The following is a 20,536-nucleotide window of genomic DNA, read 5'->3' as shown; positions in this document are numbered from 1 at the left end:
TTCCGATGCTTGGAAATAGTTAATTCCAGTAACGGAAGCACACTGAGCATTTAACTTGTCCAGACCACAGCAATATTCAGTTGGCTAGCGATTTGTGTTGCCTTCTATATTGAGACAGCACAGTAGTAGTGAAAAGGTCACCAATACTCATACACTTCTCGTATTAACCAGGAAGTGAAAAAAAGGAACACAGGACAAAGGCAGACCATCTCCCCTGAGGTGTGCACTTAAATTGTTACCATTTCTTATTAATGAGTGTTATTATTGTCAGCATCATGTTATTATCATCATTGTTATTAATCATATTGATTTATTATATGCCCTAATACTAGCAGATCTAACGTATAAATTATATGGCTCTTATTCAAAGCAAAAGCTTACAGCTGGAAGATAAAAGTATTTATTCAAAATATTTTTTGCTAATATCAAACCTTCTTTCTATTAAGGTTATTTTGTTGTTCAAGAATTGTTTTAGGCCCATTTAACAACAGACTCTGTTTAATCCATTCAGGTGCCCTATATTTAACTAATTTTACTTATTGGATCAGAGGGCTCAAATAAATTTTTTCTTTTTTTTTTGCTGGTGCAAGCACATTTCCAACAACTCATTTCTTTCACAAAGGTTGTACTACAGAGAGCTAACATCAAATTCACATCATCATTCAATTAAAAGTGACATCAATCTCTATTTTTGAGCACCTAGTTTTAACAAACACCAGCATACATGGCGTGCCTTTGGATAACATTTCCCTGGAGAAAAGGACAGAGCATGTGCCACACTAGCTCTAGTATATCTTAAACAAATTAATCAATTCTGAGCTGTAACAGAATCACTTCCCACACATCACTTCCTGATGTGTGGGAAACTAAATAAATATAGATTTAAATTTGGAGGTTGTGGAGAACTTTACCACTTTGGTGGGCAGACACTATTTACAGTTTGTCCATATTAGATCTTTGATTGGGTTGATTGGATTTTTGGCTGTACCACAGACAGTTTGCCAGATGTTCTACTAACAACCAAGAAGCCATCTACCAATGTTACACTATATGCACAATGACAGAGACGTTGCTTTTTCCCATGAAACTAATTTTTAGTGCGGTCTGCAAATATTTGGAAACAATGACGGCATGACTCAATAATCACATTACCACCACCAAGCAGAGCTCATTTCTCTCGCACACTTCTCTCTCTGAAACATTGCACTGAGCAGAAGCATTTTGGGAAGTGACGCAGCTTAACCCTGCATCAGGAAATTGACAGTTGCTATATCTGTTTCTGAGGGGCTGTGAGCGGATGGAGGTCTACCAGCGGCTGAAAGACTGAGCGGAAAAAAAAAAAAAAACGCAGGGCATAAACGGGTTCAGTGGCATACAGGAGCACAGATCTTCAGACCGCTCTCCAGTTTGTCTTTCTCTGCATTTTGCCCTTTAACTGTATGCAGGCTGGTGCCTGTCTGCCTCTCCATCATGACAGAATCAGGTTTGTATCTGCATATCTGTGTCTCTGTTTGCTTCCTTGTTTTGGCTAGTGTGGTAAGTACAGCATTTTTTCATTAAAATAATTGTTATATATACATATATATATTTATTAAACTGAACATATCCTTGGCTCATCCTTCTCATGTACCTGACTTAAAGGTATGTTTGAATGCATATATTCTGCAGTATACTGTTGTTCAGTGTATCCCCTCTATAGTCAAGTAGGGAACAGTATTGTGTGATTTGAATATTGTGTTACTTTAAAAAAAAATCATTAACCATCCATTAAAAGGAGGAAGTCCTTCTCAAAAGGTTTAAAGTCGTGTGTGTTTCCCCTATTAATGGTTTAGCTGTAGTTAAGTTAAAGGACCTCTTATATGGTCCTTATATGATTATGTCTATGTGTTTATTTTCAGTCATTATCAAGCTGTTGTGCTTGCTTTTTTCCAGGAAAGCTCTATAACTAAGTGAATAAGCTATAATATGGTTTATTCTAAACTATACCACTATAGTGCAACTGTTCATAATGAATCAGAAACAATGTTACTTTTACATAAGGTTTGTACTGTTCAGTATTGATTTTGCTTAATGATTACATGGAGAAAAGTTAATTATAAAACCACAGTTCATTTCACTTTTATTTCCTGTTATTTGGAGGTAAATGAACTACTTATTTATAGGAGGAGGCCGAAAGAAACATTAGGTTTACTGCCCTGGCCTTTAGCACGTTTCACTGCAACTTACTTTGTATTTACTTCAGAGAAATGTGTAGAGGCATAATAAACATATAAATTTCACAAGGAGAAATAATGGAAAATTACTCAGTAACAGAATGTGCTTTTGACAAACCATGTCTGCCTTATGATAGATTATGGATACTTATGAAGTATTTGGTGCTAACTGCACATTTTATTCATTTTTTTTATTTTTCTTAAATATATTTTCTAGCATAAAACCAATGTCACCTTAAAAAAAATAATTTGGAGTTCCACTGTTTTTAAATAAAATCTCACACAGAATGAAGTTTTAATGTATTATCTGTAATTCAGTAAAATGTTAAAACTGATCAAGGGTCTGAATACTTTTTCAAGGCACTGGATAGGCCTACATGCTCTCCATCATTCTGTTAAAGACCCTTAACAGACTGAGTTGGCACACGTTGCCTGAGAAATCACCTTTAGTTAATAGACATAAAGTCACATGCTTTCCAACTAGGGTTGGGTACCGAAACCCTGCGCCAATATGGCACCGGTTCCTACACGACCGGTATCTACCAGACTGAATCGTAACGCAGATTTCGGTGCCACTAACCCTTTCGCGCGTACCGGTGTGATAAAGAGTGACAACATATGCTATGTGTTTTTCAAAGCTAATAGGTAAGTTAACCAACATATAGATACAAGTGATATTATCAATAAGAAAGCCGTTCTTTAATGTCCTCGACCTTCGTTTTGTGCCTTTTTTTAAGTATCGGTTCAGGCACCGTTTGTAGGCACCGGCACTGTTAAAGTATCACTTTAGTACCGGTATCAAAAAAAACCCAAACAATACCCAACCCGATTTCCAAGTATGTACAAAAATATTGAGGAGGAGATTAAATTGTTTTTTTTTTTCTATTTAAAATCCTGGGACAAAATATTGGCAAAACTTCTCAAAAGCCTGTACATACACCTCTTTACGAGTTTTGTGATTTTTTTGAGTCTTTTCATGTATAAACAGAGGCACATTTGTTGAAATAGTGCCTTACTCTAGACTGAAATAACTAACAAACACTGACACCTGACACACACCTGACATAATAGGGTGGCTTCAGGTTGAGCGGGACATCATGTTGAGTGGGACATTTAAGCTTGTGGGTACTGTACAGTGTCAATTTTGCAAGCCAATCACAACAATTGTTATTGTGTTGTTGCTGAGTGCCTACCCTACATTAAATATAGGTTTTGACTGGTGTCAGATGGTGTTTAAAGAGATGTAGCATTTATTTAGGAACAAATTATAACTTCATTTCACCATAAGAATGTTGATAAGGACCTATATAAATTAAAAATACATCATTCAAGTAGGTTTTGATATATTGACCTAATGTGCTTTATTAGACTAACATATAGCTTAATATGTACAAAGCTCAGATGACAAAGGCAGATGGAATGTTGAGTGCAAACTGGTGCATTTCTTAAACGAAATGTTCTCATGTTTCAGTTGCCTCTGCATGCCGCGTCCAGTGTGAGGTGTTGATAGTTCACCTGACTGAGGCTGAGGAGTGGGCAAAATACCTGCAGAATGTTCTGAAATCCTCCCGGAGGTTCCCCAAGAAGTCCATCGTCCTGCACGTACTGGATCCCAGCTCGGCCCTGCTGTGGCAGGAGTCTGCAGCTTTTACTGGCAGCAAGTGCATTGTGCTTATGCTGTCCATGGGGTTCCTGCACTTGCAGGATGACTCTGAGGTGTGGAAGACTTTCCAGAGGGCCTTCCATCCTCCTAATAAAATGGTACTGCTCTTCTGTGGAGTATCAGACTGTGACATACCAGAGGAGTTCTTCGAAAGTTGGCACATGTGGAGAAAACTCTATGCCGATGACGACCCAGCCATGTACATCTCCACAGTTCAAGACGTCATCTCTGAATATGAACGTTTTTCCTGTACTCCATGTGAAGGTACGTATTTACTGTCACCTATTTAAATTTGAGTCACAGGTGATTCTCGAGTCAATTAAGAACTGTTTATACTGCATCCCTTCTTATACCTATTACTTTTTAGTGGACCAGCCAAGAATGTGCCTTGTCCTTAGTTTAGATTTAAACAATTGGTATAATTTTGGACTTCTGTCACATTATTTTAGGTTTCACAATAACTGAATGAAAATATGTGAAACACAAACGGTAGCACTTCTTTCCTTGCAATCTTTCGTTACTCGAGTGTTAAGGTCAAAGTGTATTGCTATTAGATTCAATTTGGACTTGACATTTTGCTGATGATGGTGAAAAGGCGTTTTTCACAAGGATTCTAGGCTTGATGCATGAACAACGTCAAAACACAGTTCCACACATAATCTAGTACATTTTCTTTTGGTTTGTCACTGTATTGTTAATGAATAAGTATGTACAGTTTACAGATTGCAACATATACAACTGCAGTGACACAGAATGCAAAATCAAAGCCTGTGTTCCCTTGAACCTTTGCTGTCGAACCCAGCAATTGTCAAAACCTAACGTGTTCTTAACATTTGCACATACAAATACTTTGTTTTTGCATACTGCCACTGAAGCTCTTAACTCATCGATGAGTAAATGGCTTCACAGCTTGTGGTAATAAATAATTAGCGTTCTTATCTTAGCATTCAGACTACATATAGAGGAAATACTATATACGTTTTGGGGTTGATGAGTTGTGAAGCTGAATATTGTAGCCAAAGTAAACCACCAACTAGTTATAAATAAGGCATAGCTTTCAACTGCAACTCATTTTCTTGTAGATTCTAGCTGTAAAATGAAATGCAGCCAGCCAAGACAATAGCAGTCATTGGCCTAATGTGTGTTGTAACAAGGAAAGCTGTGGGTGCTGTGTTTGTTTCCTGTAAACATACAAGATATGAAAATGATTATAGATTAAAATGCTACCAACAGTTTAGAACCTCTGATATTATTTAAATCAAATTATCATCAAATTAGTTAGGTCTCCTAGTTCTTCCACCTCTTAAGGGTCTCTGAGAGCACAACAATTGGTAGGATTGGAGCACAGACACATTACACATACACACACACTTTTGCACTCTTTTCTGTTCTATCTGGCACATGCTAGTGATGCCATCACACAGCTACAGGCAGACCTCCCTCTGGTAAACCTGAAAAGGCCCTTTTGGTGGAGAGACCAGTATACAGCATCTGCTTGGGCCCATAGCAACCCTAAGCGCTAGGTCAGTTTGTCTGCCTTTTTTGTTTTCACTGGAACTCAAATTGATGCATTTTTGGGGTGACCTAACCCGTGCTGGTTTCCCTGCAGTGGACTGCCTTCTCTGCTTCTGTCTTTGGTTAAGGGTAGGTTTTTGTCATCCTACCTGTATTTTTATTGTCTCTCTCCTTTGCATCAGAGCACCTTCATGGACACCACAAAGGGAGTTTTTTTTTTTTTTTTTTTTTACCTCTTTGCAGTTGTTTCTTTTAATAAAAGAAAATAATCTAAACAACATATCAAACTGCTGCCATGCTGCTGGTGGCTGTAGGCACCTGGAGGGCAGGGTTGGTCCGAGAGAAGTTCCTAAGAATCAGTACATCTTCACTTCTCTGGTTTACAACACGTTGCATAATATTAGATAAGGCTAACAATTTTCCCTGTTGGCCAAGTATTAATGTTTTTATTTTAAGCTAAGGAGCTCCTTATACTGATGAAGTGTTACTAGTACTAAGGTAGGTGGAGATGAACTGGAGACGACCAGATTTGTCTTGCAGAGATTTTACTGATAGAATACTGCATTCTTTTCTGATATCCCTGAGCTAAGAATGAGCTTTCCCACTACATTGCTTTGACTTGATTTTATGTGCATGTCTTAAAAACAGAGAGAATGCTTTGATAAGATTAAAGAGCATGTTGGTGATAATTAATACAACTGTTATCTTTTGAAAAACAAAGGGGAGCCAGCATTAACTATTTTTTAAAAATTTCTTTTATGAAGATTAAGTGGGAGGACTGGTCAGGACTGTGTGGGTAGATGGGTAATATGCCTGTTATGAATTATACTGAAATGCAGCTTAGTCCAACAAAAGCACAGTCACTTGAGTTTCAAATAATTGGGTTGTTACCTCGGTACAGCCTACACCCTGTTAATTCAAAGTATGAAAGAAAAAACTCAATCAGTCTGTCATTTACGTCCTTGAGTTATTTAATAGCATTGTAGTTGCGTTTAGATTAACCTCAGATACGTCAGAGTTAGTCTATCAGCATCCCTCTGGTTTTGATTTGTGTGTGACTTAGTTGTGTGTGCCACAATTTAGCCTCTTATATAGTCACATGATGTTGTGACTGTTGACTCCATCATCTTTTTCGTTGCAGGGCACTAAGCCTCAGTGGTTAAATGACACTGTGAGAAACTCTAGGTGTCTGCTGTTGTTATAATAACCCTTGCTAAAGACAGGCTTGACCTGAGGATAGTGGTTGTGGTTCCTCGGTGGGCAGACTACACATCATAGAAACTGCTATACAGAAAGTCATTGTCTGTATCAGAATCAGGACATCCTATTTTAATCATTGATTTCTGTAATCAAACCAAAAGATAAAATAACAGTTGGGAAAGTTGGGAAGTTTGGCCAACAAGATGCCCTGTCAAAACTTGAGATTTAGAGAAAGATGCCCATGTAGTTAAGATTTATTTGTGGAACCATAATCTCGTTTTAATCATGCTTTTTACTCGGAGACAAGCAGAATCTGCTAGCAACAGTTTCCTCTGAAATAAAATGTGGCAGTTTATTTTGTAAGATTTAAGCAAAGATATGAAGCACAAATAGTATAACATGTTTCATCAGAATAGGAAGTGCCACCACACAGAGCAGCACAAGTGTGTTTTATAAAATACAGTATGGCTAAATACTCCAGTGCCGTGTTTTAAACAGGCCTTTCAACTGTACAACAATTTCATTCATGAATGTGTAGGGCAGGTTCTGAGGGGTAAAGTTAAACTCACAGTCGCTGACAAAAGATTTATTTTGTCATTTACTATTATGCCTGTATGATTGCTGGACAGAAGTGTATATGGCCTTTTTGTTTTTAGTTGTTCTTGTAATTTTTGCTCCTACCTCACATATTGTGATCATTTAAGATATAAGGAGATAACACACTGTTTGTAAGAAAAAGTGTGATTTCTAATGCATCATAGTGTAAGTTTTAAACAATATTAATTGAGGCTCCTACTAACAAATCGGGCAGTGTATTTTTGTTGTGAATTTTTTTTTCATGCAGCTTCCGCAGCTTGTTGAGTGAAGACTACATTCATTTTAGGGGGACTTTATACATTGCACCCTAAAAAGAATTTTTACTGTGCAACCTCTCATGTGTAAACTCCAGTACAGCTGGGTGTAGTTCCTCTTTTGACCATCTTAAGACTGGCAGCTGTGAGTTGGCATAGTTTAGACGAGACACACTTGTAATATTGAGGGAAAGTTCAAAAATAGTGTTTGTATATGATTGCATCTTATTTGATTGTGATATAATAATCCTCTGGTTTCCATGAGTGCGTACCCAACAAGAGTATGTCGCTGTCACTGTAAGTATGTCATTTATCATTAAAAATACTTGATGCAAATGGACAAAATGCAATAGGCGGTATTATTGTAAGATAAGGTTCTAAATTGGCCTGTCCTGTAGGACATGTTTACAAATCACTATTTTAGTGTTTTGAAAAATTGTCTTTGTAAGTAACTTGGTTGCCTAAAGGTCCCTGTAAAAGCTGTTCTGCTCTCCTTCCTCCCTACCCTGTTCTGTAAACACAGTTGAATTGTTTGAATCCACATAAGAATAAAACACTATCATTGGTTTTGGCACTCTGCTCCCACATCCTAAAAAAGACACTGTTTTCTCCATCCTAGTTAGTTGAAACCATAAATAATTGGACACCTTTCTGCTGAGCTGATTGCTCCAGAAAACCTGGTGTTGAGTATTGATTACTGAATGACGTAAGTAATTGTGTGATTGGAAGTTAACTCTGTGTAACCGTGTTTCTCGCAGCTGGGGGCAATGAGGGTGATGTTGGCGCCCTCACAGAGAAAGGCCTTGATGTCACCCCAGAGGTGCCGACAGGGGAGCCCCTTCCTCCGGAATTACCCTCGGAAACAGAGCTACAGCAACAGGATTGCGCAGTCGTGCAGCAGGATTGCGCAATCGTGCAGCAGGACTGCACAGTTGTGCAGCAGGATTGCACAGTTGTGGAAGAAAACCCAGCCGTTTCTGCTGGCTCCATTCATGAGACGGGCCTTACCATTCAACCCAGCAGGATACAGTGTGGGGTAAGAATCATTACTGTAATCTGTAATCATACACTAGAAATGTACATGCTGTGAGTCCAAGAATTTTGCTGCAAATGCCATGACTGGCTGGTCACTGTAAATGTAATCTAATGTAAATGTACTGATTGTGCTGCATTAAGCTGGAGCATGACATCCGTGGTTTCTCTTAGGCAAAGACAACCCATCATTTACCAAATTTTGAGTGCTCTGGCAGAAAAATCCCCTCAGTAATTGTGACTGACACAAAATTCCGAAACGTGACTTAGAGAGAATGTTATCTACATTCTGTATAAATCAGCCACACCCCTTAAAAGGGTTTATATTGGTCCTCGATTCAACTTCCCATTTTTTGTTCACAGCAACCATTTACAGTTACTGAACAGCACTTGTTACCAGGGAGAAACATTTATGTTTTTTGTTTGTGAAGTTTGTGTCCAAAATCAAAGACTGTGTGTCTACAGATAAATGTATCTAAAATTCCATGCCCTATGCTAAGACCTGTGATAGATTCAATACATTACATAGCCGGGCACATTTAAGGTGGTCGTTATCAGATGTTGTTGAGGAAGTTGTAATTTCATAGACTTTCCTGACTTTCATAAATGTTTTAATGTCTGGTTAAAATACAGTGATGTTTAAAATGAATTTTGTTTAAAGAGCTAAAATAAAGGAATAGTTTTGATTCCATTTATTGCTGAATCATTGTTTATGCATTTCAGAGCTGTACTGTGTGCTGTCAATCGTGGAAGTCATTGGAAAATTTAGTGAATGTTATGGCCCTAGCCTAAATGAAATATTAAATGTAGAGAATATAAACAGATTTGCTAAGGGTTTATAAAATATATCTGTGTCATAATGTCCTTCTAGGAGTACTTTATTTGGTACTAATGAAACAATGATTTGCTGACCTATGAGGATGATGACAGACAAAATGACAATGGACAGGAAGTCGTCAACCCTGTCTATCATTGTGACATGAATATTTATCCTAGTGGAAACTTTTCTGAATATCTTGAGGCAAAGTCATATCTGCAGAGAGAGTGATACCAATAGATACAGTAATGTTTAAGGGGAGAGGAATGTCTCCAGACACAGTGGTATCTGCAGAGGGGGTGATGTATACAGACACAGTGGTATCTACAGAGGGTGACATCTGCTGACATTGATATCTACAGAGAGGATCATATCTACTGAGACATTGTAAAAAAAATATGAAGAATTACATTCTGATTTTGTGTATTTTATAGTCACAGGTGACCATTTATATCATACTGAAATGTAAGCTGGACAACAAGGGGAAAGCTGAAGTGGAGTTTTCCTGTAAGGACTGCGCCCCGAAACGAGAAGCAGGGACTTTTGAGAATGACTACACCATCAGTGTGAAGTCACCGGGTAAATGAGCATTCAGAATCTTATATGGCTTCCGGACCTTGAGGGCTAAGAACTCCCACGCCCCAGCCCCCCTCACGCATGTTTCCTGCTCACTTTCACTTTTCAGTGTTGACTCTATTTTAAGCAGTTGCTTAGCATGTTATAATTATTTATTTGTTTCTTGGCTTCCTACATCACTAATTAAATGCATTCCTCAATACAGAGCAATTTTACTGTGAGTTATTAGGTTTAGTAGAGATGCTCCACATACACCCCAGCTGGTCACAGAGATGTAGCTAATTGTATTGAATTTTGTGACTAAAAGTGAATGTATCACTAGATTTTTTAAATTATTATTATTTCAGATATGCCATCAGGCTCCGTGTTAGCGTCTGTGTATTTAAATGACTCCGTGATCTGCTCAATGCCTGTAACGTACTATACTGGAATGGCTGAAGTCAGTCGCTACCTCGAAAATATAGCCAATCCCTTGGAATTCATGTGTCAGGTAAGCAGTTTTTTTTTATTTTATTGTTATCTGTTACCTTCCTTTTTGGTTTGACATATTTGAGAACTCCAAATTTGGCCCAAATTGTGCTGTTCTGTTTGGAAACCATTGCCCTCGGAATCAAGTCAAAGTGCTTTTGATACATGTAAAAAAATGTGATTGCCAAATGTGAAAAGAGTTTAGTGGAACCGATCCAGTTCACTATTTTCACAGTGAGGGAGTCTAGGTTATCGCACCTGAATGTAAAGATTTTTATTGAGAGAAATGCATCAAAGATGCTGGATACCATCCTGTCATTATAGGGATTACTGGGTAGACAGGCACATTGTGGGAGGCAGATGCAGGAATTTGGGGGGGGGGGGGGGGGACAGGTTATGTGATGTGGCTACCAAACTAACAACTAACAACCAAACTAACAACTAACAACCAGTCATAGTTTGTCATTGAACACACATTAAACCATAGTTCTGCATACTATAAATATTGTATATTTATGTTTCTAGGCTTTTAATATCACATCCAAGAGTACAGAGGCTCTGGACAGTCTACTGACCAACTCACTCAAAAGCAGAATACCTGCAAGTGGTCTTCACCTCTTTGGAGTAAGCCAGGTTGAAGAAGAAAACATGTCAAGCTGTAAGTATCTCTCTTTTTAAATGAAGCTAAAAAACCATACATGTTTCAAATGTCAGAGTTTTATATTAGTTGCAAGACATCAGACAGCTCTCCTTAAGTAGGCTAAGTCTCCTGGGTTCCATCTGAATTTGGATACAGATCCAGGCTCAGTGTATTCAACTCTAATCATGAAGTCAGTGGCCTTCACATGATCTGTTTTCATCAGAATACATCAGCTTACTGATGTCAGTCTTACCACAGAACTGCAGGTCCTGAGACAAGTCTTACAAAAACTGCAAACCCCTCACAGCACTGCATAAATAGAAGGAAAGAGGCTCCATTGCTGAATGGAAGTCCTGGTCAGTGTAAAAGCTGATTCTGGATCAGCTCTGTGTGTCTGGCCTTGTCAAGCATGTATGGTGTCAGTATTCAAATGCTGAAACAACAATCCAGTAAGGATGGGGGTATAATCCTCCAACTCGAGTTGTTAAAACCTTTCCTGTATCTCTTGGGTAGATCAACGAAATGAAGAGCTGCCAACGTTGCTTCACTTTGCTGCTAAGTACGGGTTAAAGAAGCTGGCGACGGTCCTCCTGCAGTGTCCTGGTGCCCTGCAGGCCTACAGTGTGGTGAATAAGTATGGAGACTACCCAAACAATGTTGCAGAGAAGAACGGCTTTTCAGACCTCAGACAGTTCATGGATGAGTATGTCGTAAGTCAACAAAGGGAGACAAGTGGTGTATATTCATAAACGGTATTTAATGGATAGAAATAAAATATTGATCAAATGGTATATTTTTTAACAAATACCAACATTATAACAAATTATACTTATAAGAAGGGTGTCACAAGAAATAAACGTTGTTGGAATTAATATGTTGGTGGTATTTACGAAGAATTTATCCTTATATTGTTTCTGTATTGTGTCATATTTACTTTCAGTTTTTGTGGTATTTACCTTCAGTTTTTTTTCTACTTTGGATATAACAGCAAAGGTAACCCTAAGGTAAGAGTAGCCATAAGAGGGATTCTGATGGTCACTCTCTACTCTCTGTTGATGGTGTGAATGCTGCCACACAGGAGACTGCAGACATGCTGAAATCTCACATAAAGGAGAGCATCACACAGGAGGGGGATGAGGATGTGTATGAGAGCATGTCCACAGCATCGCGGGACATCCTGCTGAAGTACTCCATGAACCCAGGCTGTAAGGAGGACATCTACGAGTCCATGATGGAGCTGGACCCCGAGTGCATAGAGGACCTCTGTAAGCCCACAGTGACACTTCAGCTTGTTCCTTTTGTGTGAACGTGTTACGTCATGTTTGAACCGTACTCATGTCCATGTTGTGAAGCACTGTTTTGCAGCATTTGATGTTTCTCAGCATTTGTCCTTTGATCCTGTTCTCCTGTGTAGATGAAGACATGGAGAAAGCTCAGCAGCAGTCCCTTAACCCTGAGGAAGCCATGCTGCGCAAGTTTTTCCTAGGTAAAAGGCATTATGGGACTTCCCCATGTGGACTGAGAGAAAGTGTGTGTAGAGTTTACTGTTTAAATTATTACTGATGCTGACATTTGTCTAATGATATTTCCCCATTTATGCATTGTTTACTATTGTTGTGTGCCATAATCTTCTTTGTTCAACTCTAAAAAAACAAATTAACTGGTATTCCTTAGTTATACAGTGTACATACTGTACATTAATTTCAGCAACAATCTTAAGTGTTGTCTAGGACAGAAACCGCTTTGTGGGTTAGACCATCAACCTCAGTTAAATATCAAGGTATGATTTGCTGCTCCATTGTATGTCAGGGAAATATTGTATTTACAGGGAAAACAGACAGGTGCTCGGACCCAGAGGAAGAGGAGGAGGAGAGGAGAGAAGAGGAGAACGTGGAGAACTGGGAGGAAGAGGAAGACCCATACAACCTGTGTAATCCTGATGAAATCTATGACACGGTGGACGAACATGCCAGCTATGTCCCAGAAATCATAAATCGCCCCCCAGCGCCGATTCCCAGACCCTCCATCACTGCCGAGCCAGAGGAGCAGAAGACATACATTTCCAGAGGTGTGTTTTAATCTCAGCATCTGAGACGACATGCAGATCTCTGAGGATTGCAATTCCAGTGTGGCTTCCTTTTTTTCTCAGGCATTTCCTATTATCTGATACATGACAATTTAAAATGACACCTTCTCTTTGTTTTTCAGTGTTTTCTAATAATCAACCATTGGGGAAAGAGACAACACCGATGTCAGGAGGACCAGGTAGAGTTATGCCAGTTATGGTTCTTTTTTAAAATGTACATTTATCTGTCCATAACATACTTTGCAACTCCTCATTTAAAACAAATTTATTATCCATTTATTAATTGACTTAAATATATTTTAGACGATTCATCCCTGATATCACCAAAGGGAACATGCTAAATTATATGAACTCTTTTTGTAAAATGGTGAAACTTTAGATCTTCATTTAGATTTAGAACTCTAGATTTTCATAAATTATCTAAACATAATTGTCCCTAAATGTGGAGGATTAAACCTTTTTACAATATGTAGTAACAAATAAATAAATGCATGTCAATAGAAGTAAATACATAAACGCTTAAGTGTGCTGTATTTATATTTACTACACTTTTATTTATTTTGTCTACATGTGTTCAAAGATATATTGTATATTATTGGATATATTATGTATCAGGTGTAATTTGGTTACCAAATAGAACTTTGACCTTTACAGAAGTGTAATGAGGTGCTGTAGGTTCCGCAAGGTGACATAATCAGCCCCCATCTTTGGTTGTTAAGCTTATTTGTTTAAAAGATGACCAATGTCTCTGCCTTCTGCCAGCACCTCCAACACTTGTCAGAAACAGGCTCTCGACATCCACTTATGACCCGTACGCGGGGATGAGGACGCCAGGGCAGAGGCAGCTCATCTCACTCCAGGAGAGGGTGAAAGTGGGCGCCATTAACGTGGACGAGGCGGTCCAGGAGTTCAAGGCATGGCAACTGGATCAGGAGAGGAGGTCCCAGTCCTTACGCTTCCAGCAGGTGCTACACTCCTCCGGTCAACTATAAGGCAAATTTCCACTGGAGAAACAATGTCGTCTCTATAAAGCAAGCTCTTTCATAGTTCAGTGCAGCTATGAACCCTAGCCATGCAGTCAGTCGCTGATGGGGTGTGCCTTCATTATTTTCTCATTTCTCATCTCCCAAGTACACATACTGAAATAAACACTATTTAAAATATTTTAATAAGCAGAAAAATTGAGTAGATTATCCTTTTTGTAAAGAAATCATCAACTTCAAAAGTTGCAGTGAGTGACTTCATAGCAGCTGGTTTGTGTACATAACAAGCATTTACATAAATGTGTTATTGCTATTCCAGGAGAATCTGAAGAGGCTAAGAGATAGTATTACTAGGCGACACAAAGAACAAGGGAAAACAGGTAAGGAAGCAGATAAACCATCAGCTGTATGAATATATATATATTTTTTAAAACAGTTGTATTAAGTGTTGGTTTCACAACAGCCATGTGAGAAGGTATTTGTGTTACAACAGCTATGTATGAGTGACTGTAGAAATTACCACAGTCGTTTGTGCATAAGAGTATATGTTACCCCAGTTTAACAGGCCTTCGAGCTGAGGGTTGATTTCCCTGCACGGTGCTGTGGTACTGTTTGTGAAAACAGGCAAAAGACTTTCCCTTCTAATGTGAAAACTGTGCTCCTTAGCCTACAACCCTGTCAAAAAGACATTTTTAAATAAACTGTTCAATCATTGTTGTCCCCCAAGAGCTAGAGATCACAGCCCCCCTACAACACAGACCCTCTCGGGGGGAGCTGAGCCTGGAGTGTGCTGTGTATGAGCCCACACCCCGCCAGGTGACCCAGCCAACCCTCTCAGCCCCACCCAGTCGCACCATTCAGAGAGGCAGCTGGCAGACAGGGAGCACCTCCAGCACATCCAGTAAGTCAAATGGGATTCAAATCAACAGTAGCGCTCCTCTTCCTAGACTTGCAACACTTCACTTAGCTGACTTCTTCACTTAACAGAGTTGTATGACAAAATAGGATCCGATTGGGAATGGTTTAGTAGCCACCTGAAAACTTGTTCAGTTAGTTCCCCACTAGTTTTTATTATGAGTATGTGACAGAAGAGACTGATGGCTGCATGGAAGTGTTGGAAATTTGATTTTGGGATACAAACTCTCCTCCCAGATTATACTCGTACAGACTGCAAAACAAATAATGTCAAAATGTAAGAACTGTCAAGTAAAAATGCCAATCCAATGTGGCTATTAGAATAGTGAGTGTCATCTCTTTGTCTTGCAGTTGTCAGGTGTTACAGTGTGATGTTCTCTTGGTTTTAAAACTGGCTGCAATGAACAAGCATTTGGCTGTACAATGATGTGAAGCAATATTAAAGCACTGGAGGATTTGTAATTATGTGATGGACAGAAAAATCAAGATAGATGAAAAGAACATAAGCCAGTGCAAAATTGTTAAAGAGCGAGCATATTGGTGTCCTTGCTGTATTCATATTATGTGTGTTTAAATGGGCTGAGCTGATACAAAAGTGTACAGCTGTAACTCAGATTTCAGTCAATTGAAGGGAACCTGGCTGGTTGGAATACCTGCCAATCAAATGTTTTTCAAAAGGTTAGATTAATGCACACAAAATATGTTTGTTTCTTCATAAATAACGTGAAGGGTTTATGTTTTACAGTTAAGATGGAGCTTGAAGAGTGTAGGTGTGCAAGGGTATAGTTAGGCAGAAATGTTTGTTGGTGTGGAGGGTATAGATGGAGATAGAAGTCTGTAGGCGTGTGTAGAATCCCCTTCTACACACTGCGAAGTCCACCTGTAGATGCACAGCCTTTGTGCAGTAGTGGTAGCTGCAGACAAACAGGAATTTTACATAGGAACTTAAAGTTTGGAAATAATTAGGTTAAAGTAAGGCTATGATATGTATATATTCTTATGTTTTTATGAATTAGGAAGATTTGGAAAGCTTCCTCCCCTGATGATAACATCAAACATTGGGGAGTATTGTCAGGACAGCATGATGATGTGAAATTCTGGACTTCACCCAACCCTACATTGTAAAAAGACTATCAATGACAGATGATTTGAGTGGTCTCTGGGTTCAGACTTTCACATTGTTTGAGAGGGACAAAGCAGAGTGTTTTCTTCAGTTTTGTTGTGTTAATTTCACCCTACAGATCAGTTAGTGTTAAAATCTTGAATGTATCTCGGTGCATGTAACATCTTCGGTTCCCCCAGGACATAGAAGAACAAATAGAGCATGTCTAATCTCTGTGAAATTGCTGATGTTTCTCGAACGTTACACTATGGATTACTTTTAACCTGTGACTTGCAATGTGGTTCATATTGTGAACACCATCAGAAGGTATACATAGTATCATCCCAGACTCCATTTGCAAGTTGTCTATATTACTGCAGTGCTTTACTGTTCCTTTAAAATAATTATTTCTTTTTATAACTTTTTTTTCTGAAACCCTCACATTTTGCTCACGGACTGGTTTCGAAACCCCTTATTATAAAAGCTAAGTTTTTTTCCTACAGTAAAATCACCTCAGGCAGGGGTGTGAAACTAACGTCAGCACGTTAACCATGCACTCATTACATCCTGTTGTCTGTAATGTTATTCCCCCCACACGAGGGAGAGCAAGGGGGGTTCATCTTTTCGGTTTTGTTTTGAGCAGGTAGTGGGAGTAACAGGCTGAGCACTCTAAGCTACAGCAGCGGAGCGGAGTGCGACTTTGAGGTGAGAGCTGCCTCCGTCTTCACCAGCATCGAATTAACTCAAGCACAGAGCAGTAAACAGCAGTGAAGCATATCATGTGGCTCATCCCTATAAGGTGCCTTTTAGTAAGCAGGCCACAATGACAGGGTTTGTGGATGACGGAGGGCAATGCCTTTACTTTCAGGGGTGCTTATGATTATTTGAGTTGGTATTGCCATTGGGTAAACCATCTTGTCCCGTATAACTCTTGTTATTGTCCATGTTTACAGGAGACCGTTGATTTAAACCCCCCTCCTCGTCCACCACGGCATGTGGAGCCACCTCCCCGCGTTCCGCCACGCCTACCTGAACGGTAATTTTCATCGCCGTCCTGTTAACATTACGACATTAGAATGCTCTTATCTCAGAGAAATCTTGTGAGAAGTTACCTCGGAAAATACAGAAAGGAAACATAGACATGAAAACACTGTTTCTTGCACATCTCAAGGCAAACGGTATCAACTATAAATGATGTTCTCATTGAATGGGGCAGTAAGTACTGAACACATCTCAAACATTCTCCAGCCATACTGACTTTAGAATACAGGAACTACTGAACTACTTGTCTGGTCACTGACTACATACTGTGCACTTCTTGTAACAGTGTGTGGAGTCATTTCAAAGTAGAAGTTTGGCAGGCTATTTTCAGAGACCAGCTACACAACACATTTTACTCTCACTTTTTGCCTGACAACACATCACGCCCAGTATCTCTGATGTATATTTCCTATCACAAAGAGAACTATTTTCTCATTAAGCTGATACCTCTTTACAGCCGCCACAGCATCATATACGGCAAGTGACGATCAGAGCTGAAAACACTAAAACCACAAGCTGTAACACTGATGGCAACTTTAAAATAGAGGCACACATGCATCGTGGTTATTAATGTCTATTTCATTCTTTATTTTTCAATGGTTTAGTATCTCTAACACTTTAAAAACAAAAAGACCCCAGTGTAATGCAACCAAAAAATATGGACTATAATCTGTTAACATCCGGCCCATACAGTGTACTAAGACCTGACCTCCTTAGCCTGTAGCTGTATTCTGATTGGTTGTGTGATTATGCTGTAGAAAAAGGATGCATTCTGTAGCTGTGTGCTGAGGGTCTGTGATCACGCTGCCAAAAGGGAGGCAGTCTGTAGCTGTATGCTAAGGGTCTGTCACTGCAAGGCATTGAAAGGATACGCTGCTGAGATCTTTTAGCTTTATTTTTGGATTTGTTTCAGTCTCAGACACAGATGAACTATCGCTGATAAAAATGTTACAAGTATATGTACTAATGCACATGTCTACATGAATCCTACAACAATGAATCCTTACAGGAAGTCAATTAGTAATATGTTTTTCAGTTTACATTTATTAGGAATCTGGTTATACCTCACAAAAGGTTTTTCTTCATAAGACCTTCATAAAGCAAATATCTCCATGAGCTTGCTATATGAAAATGGTAGAGAGCAATGCGACTTGTTATTGTATGTAAAGCATTTAAACTTGCACGAGAAAATTATGCTATGTGCCACAAGGTCTTCAGACCAGCAATAACGGTGTTTTATATGAAAAAGTATCTAGGGGTAGGGCTTTGGGTTATTCAGTGGGAAATGTAGATTGCTGTCTTCATCTTTACAAACTCTCTGGTCATAATATGACCGAACATGTGAACATTTTTTTTTTAAATAATATAATGCTGTTTTAAAAAGTTAATTTAGTGGTGCAGATAATACCTAAGAATACTAAATAGTGGAAAAACTAAAAAAGAACTGCATTTCTCGCTGAATGCTCTATAATATTGAATTGCTATGCTTGTGGGAACTTTGTGAATGTTTTATGAAGGCCTTACAAAGATAGATTGTAGAATTACACAAAGAGTCCATTAAACACTCAGAGATAGATACTTGCCTTGGGTATGACAGTCATGTTTTCCATGGGTGGCATGATAAAAATAATGACAAGCACCAAAGTTTTCTGTGAAGTAAAGCCAGCAGTTGACAGAACTGCTTCATGGTGTAATAGAGGGTTACAGAGCCACTAGGCCTGAATAAGGTTGTATTACTTTTTATGTCTTTCAGGATTCCAGAGAACCCAATGCGGGACCGTTACACACCCTGCCCATCCCGCGCCCTGCCCCAGAGACCTCCCCAGAGGGCGTTGTCTCCCCCACCTATCCCCAGGCGAACCCGTTAACGCAAGGGGCATTCACATTGTTCTACAGTCAACTCACAAGTACCTTTCTTTAATCCCACAGACACCAAATGCTCTCCAAGAGTATGTTTAGACCTTTTCTCACATCTAACTGACCCTGGCACACTGACAGTTTAACTTAGGGCCAGTTATGTGAGAGTGAATCATTTACTTTTACGGAGAGCAGTGTAGGACTGTTAACATAGCACTGTACTCAGAACCAGAGGGTTGTGTGTTTAGATCTCAAGCGAGATGCTGCTGCTGCTCAGCACCACAGCACTTCACCTAAAGAGCAGCAGTAAATAATCATCAGTGTTCATGGACACTGCATGCAAGTGATATAGATGTATGTGAATTTATGTAGATGAGGGTGTCTCCAAGACAGGGCTGGGTATTGCTTCATGATCAGTTACAATTAGATGCATATCACGATGCACATAATGAAACAGCATTTCATTCATTCATAAAATCATAAGCCAACATTAATGCAGTCATCTGCTGCAGAAATATCAACTGCCCTCTGCAATGAACAGCCTGTGGTTAAGAAGTTGTGAGGTTTGCTTACCAATTTGTAGCATTAGCCACAAAATATAATGCATGTCACATTGACCTATACATCATAACATACGCATTACTGGTACTGCATGTTTCATTTTAAGAAAGTTGCAAAACAGTCTTGCAAACAGAAAGAGAATTATGAAACTCTGTTGTACACAGTTGTGTCAGTACTACTATGCAGTATGTAAGCAGTGGAGAAAGCTGAGTGATTTAGCCATGTATATACAGCCTTCATTCATTCACTGGTCTATACAGCAGTAACAAAAGAGGACATGGGTGCATCTGTATACTTTACACCCATTTCTGCCAGTTGTGAGGTACTTAGAAACTAGATTACCTGAAAACATTTATTACTTTCTCGTGTTATTTATATGACACATGTATGTATTAAATTTGTGCAAAAAACACAAAAACAAATAAAGAATTTGTATATATGCTTACACTTTATGCTTTGTGTGGTGCTATTTCTTTTGATTTAAACATTGTTTTATCAAGGGAAATTCCTAATCTGTTATGTCTTTTACTAGGAGTAAGTATCAGTGTCATTCTCTTCTGTGCCTTCATCCCAAATGAATATTGTTCACTACTGAAGTAAACATTAGGTGTACTAGCTTGCTGGGAGGCAAGCATAATCTAGGCCATTGATGTTGTTGAAGGTTGTCATCATGAATGAACACATTCTGAGGCTACATGCATAGATCATTTTAGACATACCATTGTGAACATTGTTTTGTGATGAACTTATTCCTCGTACACAATTTACAATGAGATATAAAGAGTCCATCAGGGTCTCTGGGAAATTAGTATTCTGCACTGAAATCATAGGCCAGTGATGTCATTGAGTTTTTAAATATTTGAATGTTAAATACATTAAAGATAACCATCAATGTAGATGATGCATCTTTAATAATCCTTTCTTTATATCTTTTATAAATGCTATATTGTGAGTTTTTTGTTTGTCCATTTGTTAATATAGCTCTGACTGGAGTCTCAAGAACACTTTTCCGCTAG

General features: G+C 38.9%; 1 protein-coding gene across 1 annotated transcript; it reads left to right on the top strand.

The window, feature by feature from the left end:
• The first annotated feature begins 1,402 nt into the window (after positions 1 to 1,402).
• On the top strand, positions 1,403 to 19,490 carry pik3ap1 (phosphoinositide-3-kinase adaptor protein 1). The gene is made up of 17 exons (XM_036546925.1): positions 1,403 to 1,483; positions 3,685 to 4,140; positions 8,201 to 8,478; positions 9,726 to 9,870; positions 10,215 to 10,357; positions 10,861 to 10,993; positions 11,489 to 11,685; positions 12,054 to 12,240; positions 12,390 to 12,461; positions 12,804 to 13,043; positions 13,184 to 13,240; positions 13,824 to 14,026; positions 14,364 to 14,424; positions 14,772 to 14,945; positions 16,705 to 16,766; positions 17,015 to 17,097; positions 18,856 to 19,490. The coding sequence occupies exons 1-17, from the start codon at positions 1,471 to 1,473 to the stop codon at positions 18,968 to 18,970; spliced, it is 2,619 nt and encodes an 872-aa protein (XP_036402818.1). The 5' UTR covers positions 1,403 to 1,470; the 3' UTR covers positions 18,971 to 19,490.
• The last annotated feature ends 1,046 nt before the right edge of the window (positions 19,491 to 20,536 follow it).

The sequence above is a fragment of the Megalops cyprinoides genome, chromosome 15 (assembly GCF_013368585.1).
Source record: "Megalops cyprinoides isolate fMegCyp1 chromosome 15, fMegCyp1.pri, whole genome shotgun sequence".
Taxonomy (NCBI): domain Eukaryota; kingdom Metazoa; phylum Chordata; class Actinopteri; order Elopiformes; family Megalopidae; genus Megalops; species Megalops cyprinoides.
The sequence above is the reverse complement of the archived record's forward strand: the minus strand, read 5'-3'. Positions and strand labels throughout refer to the sequence as shown.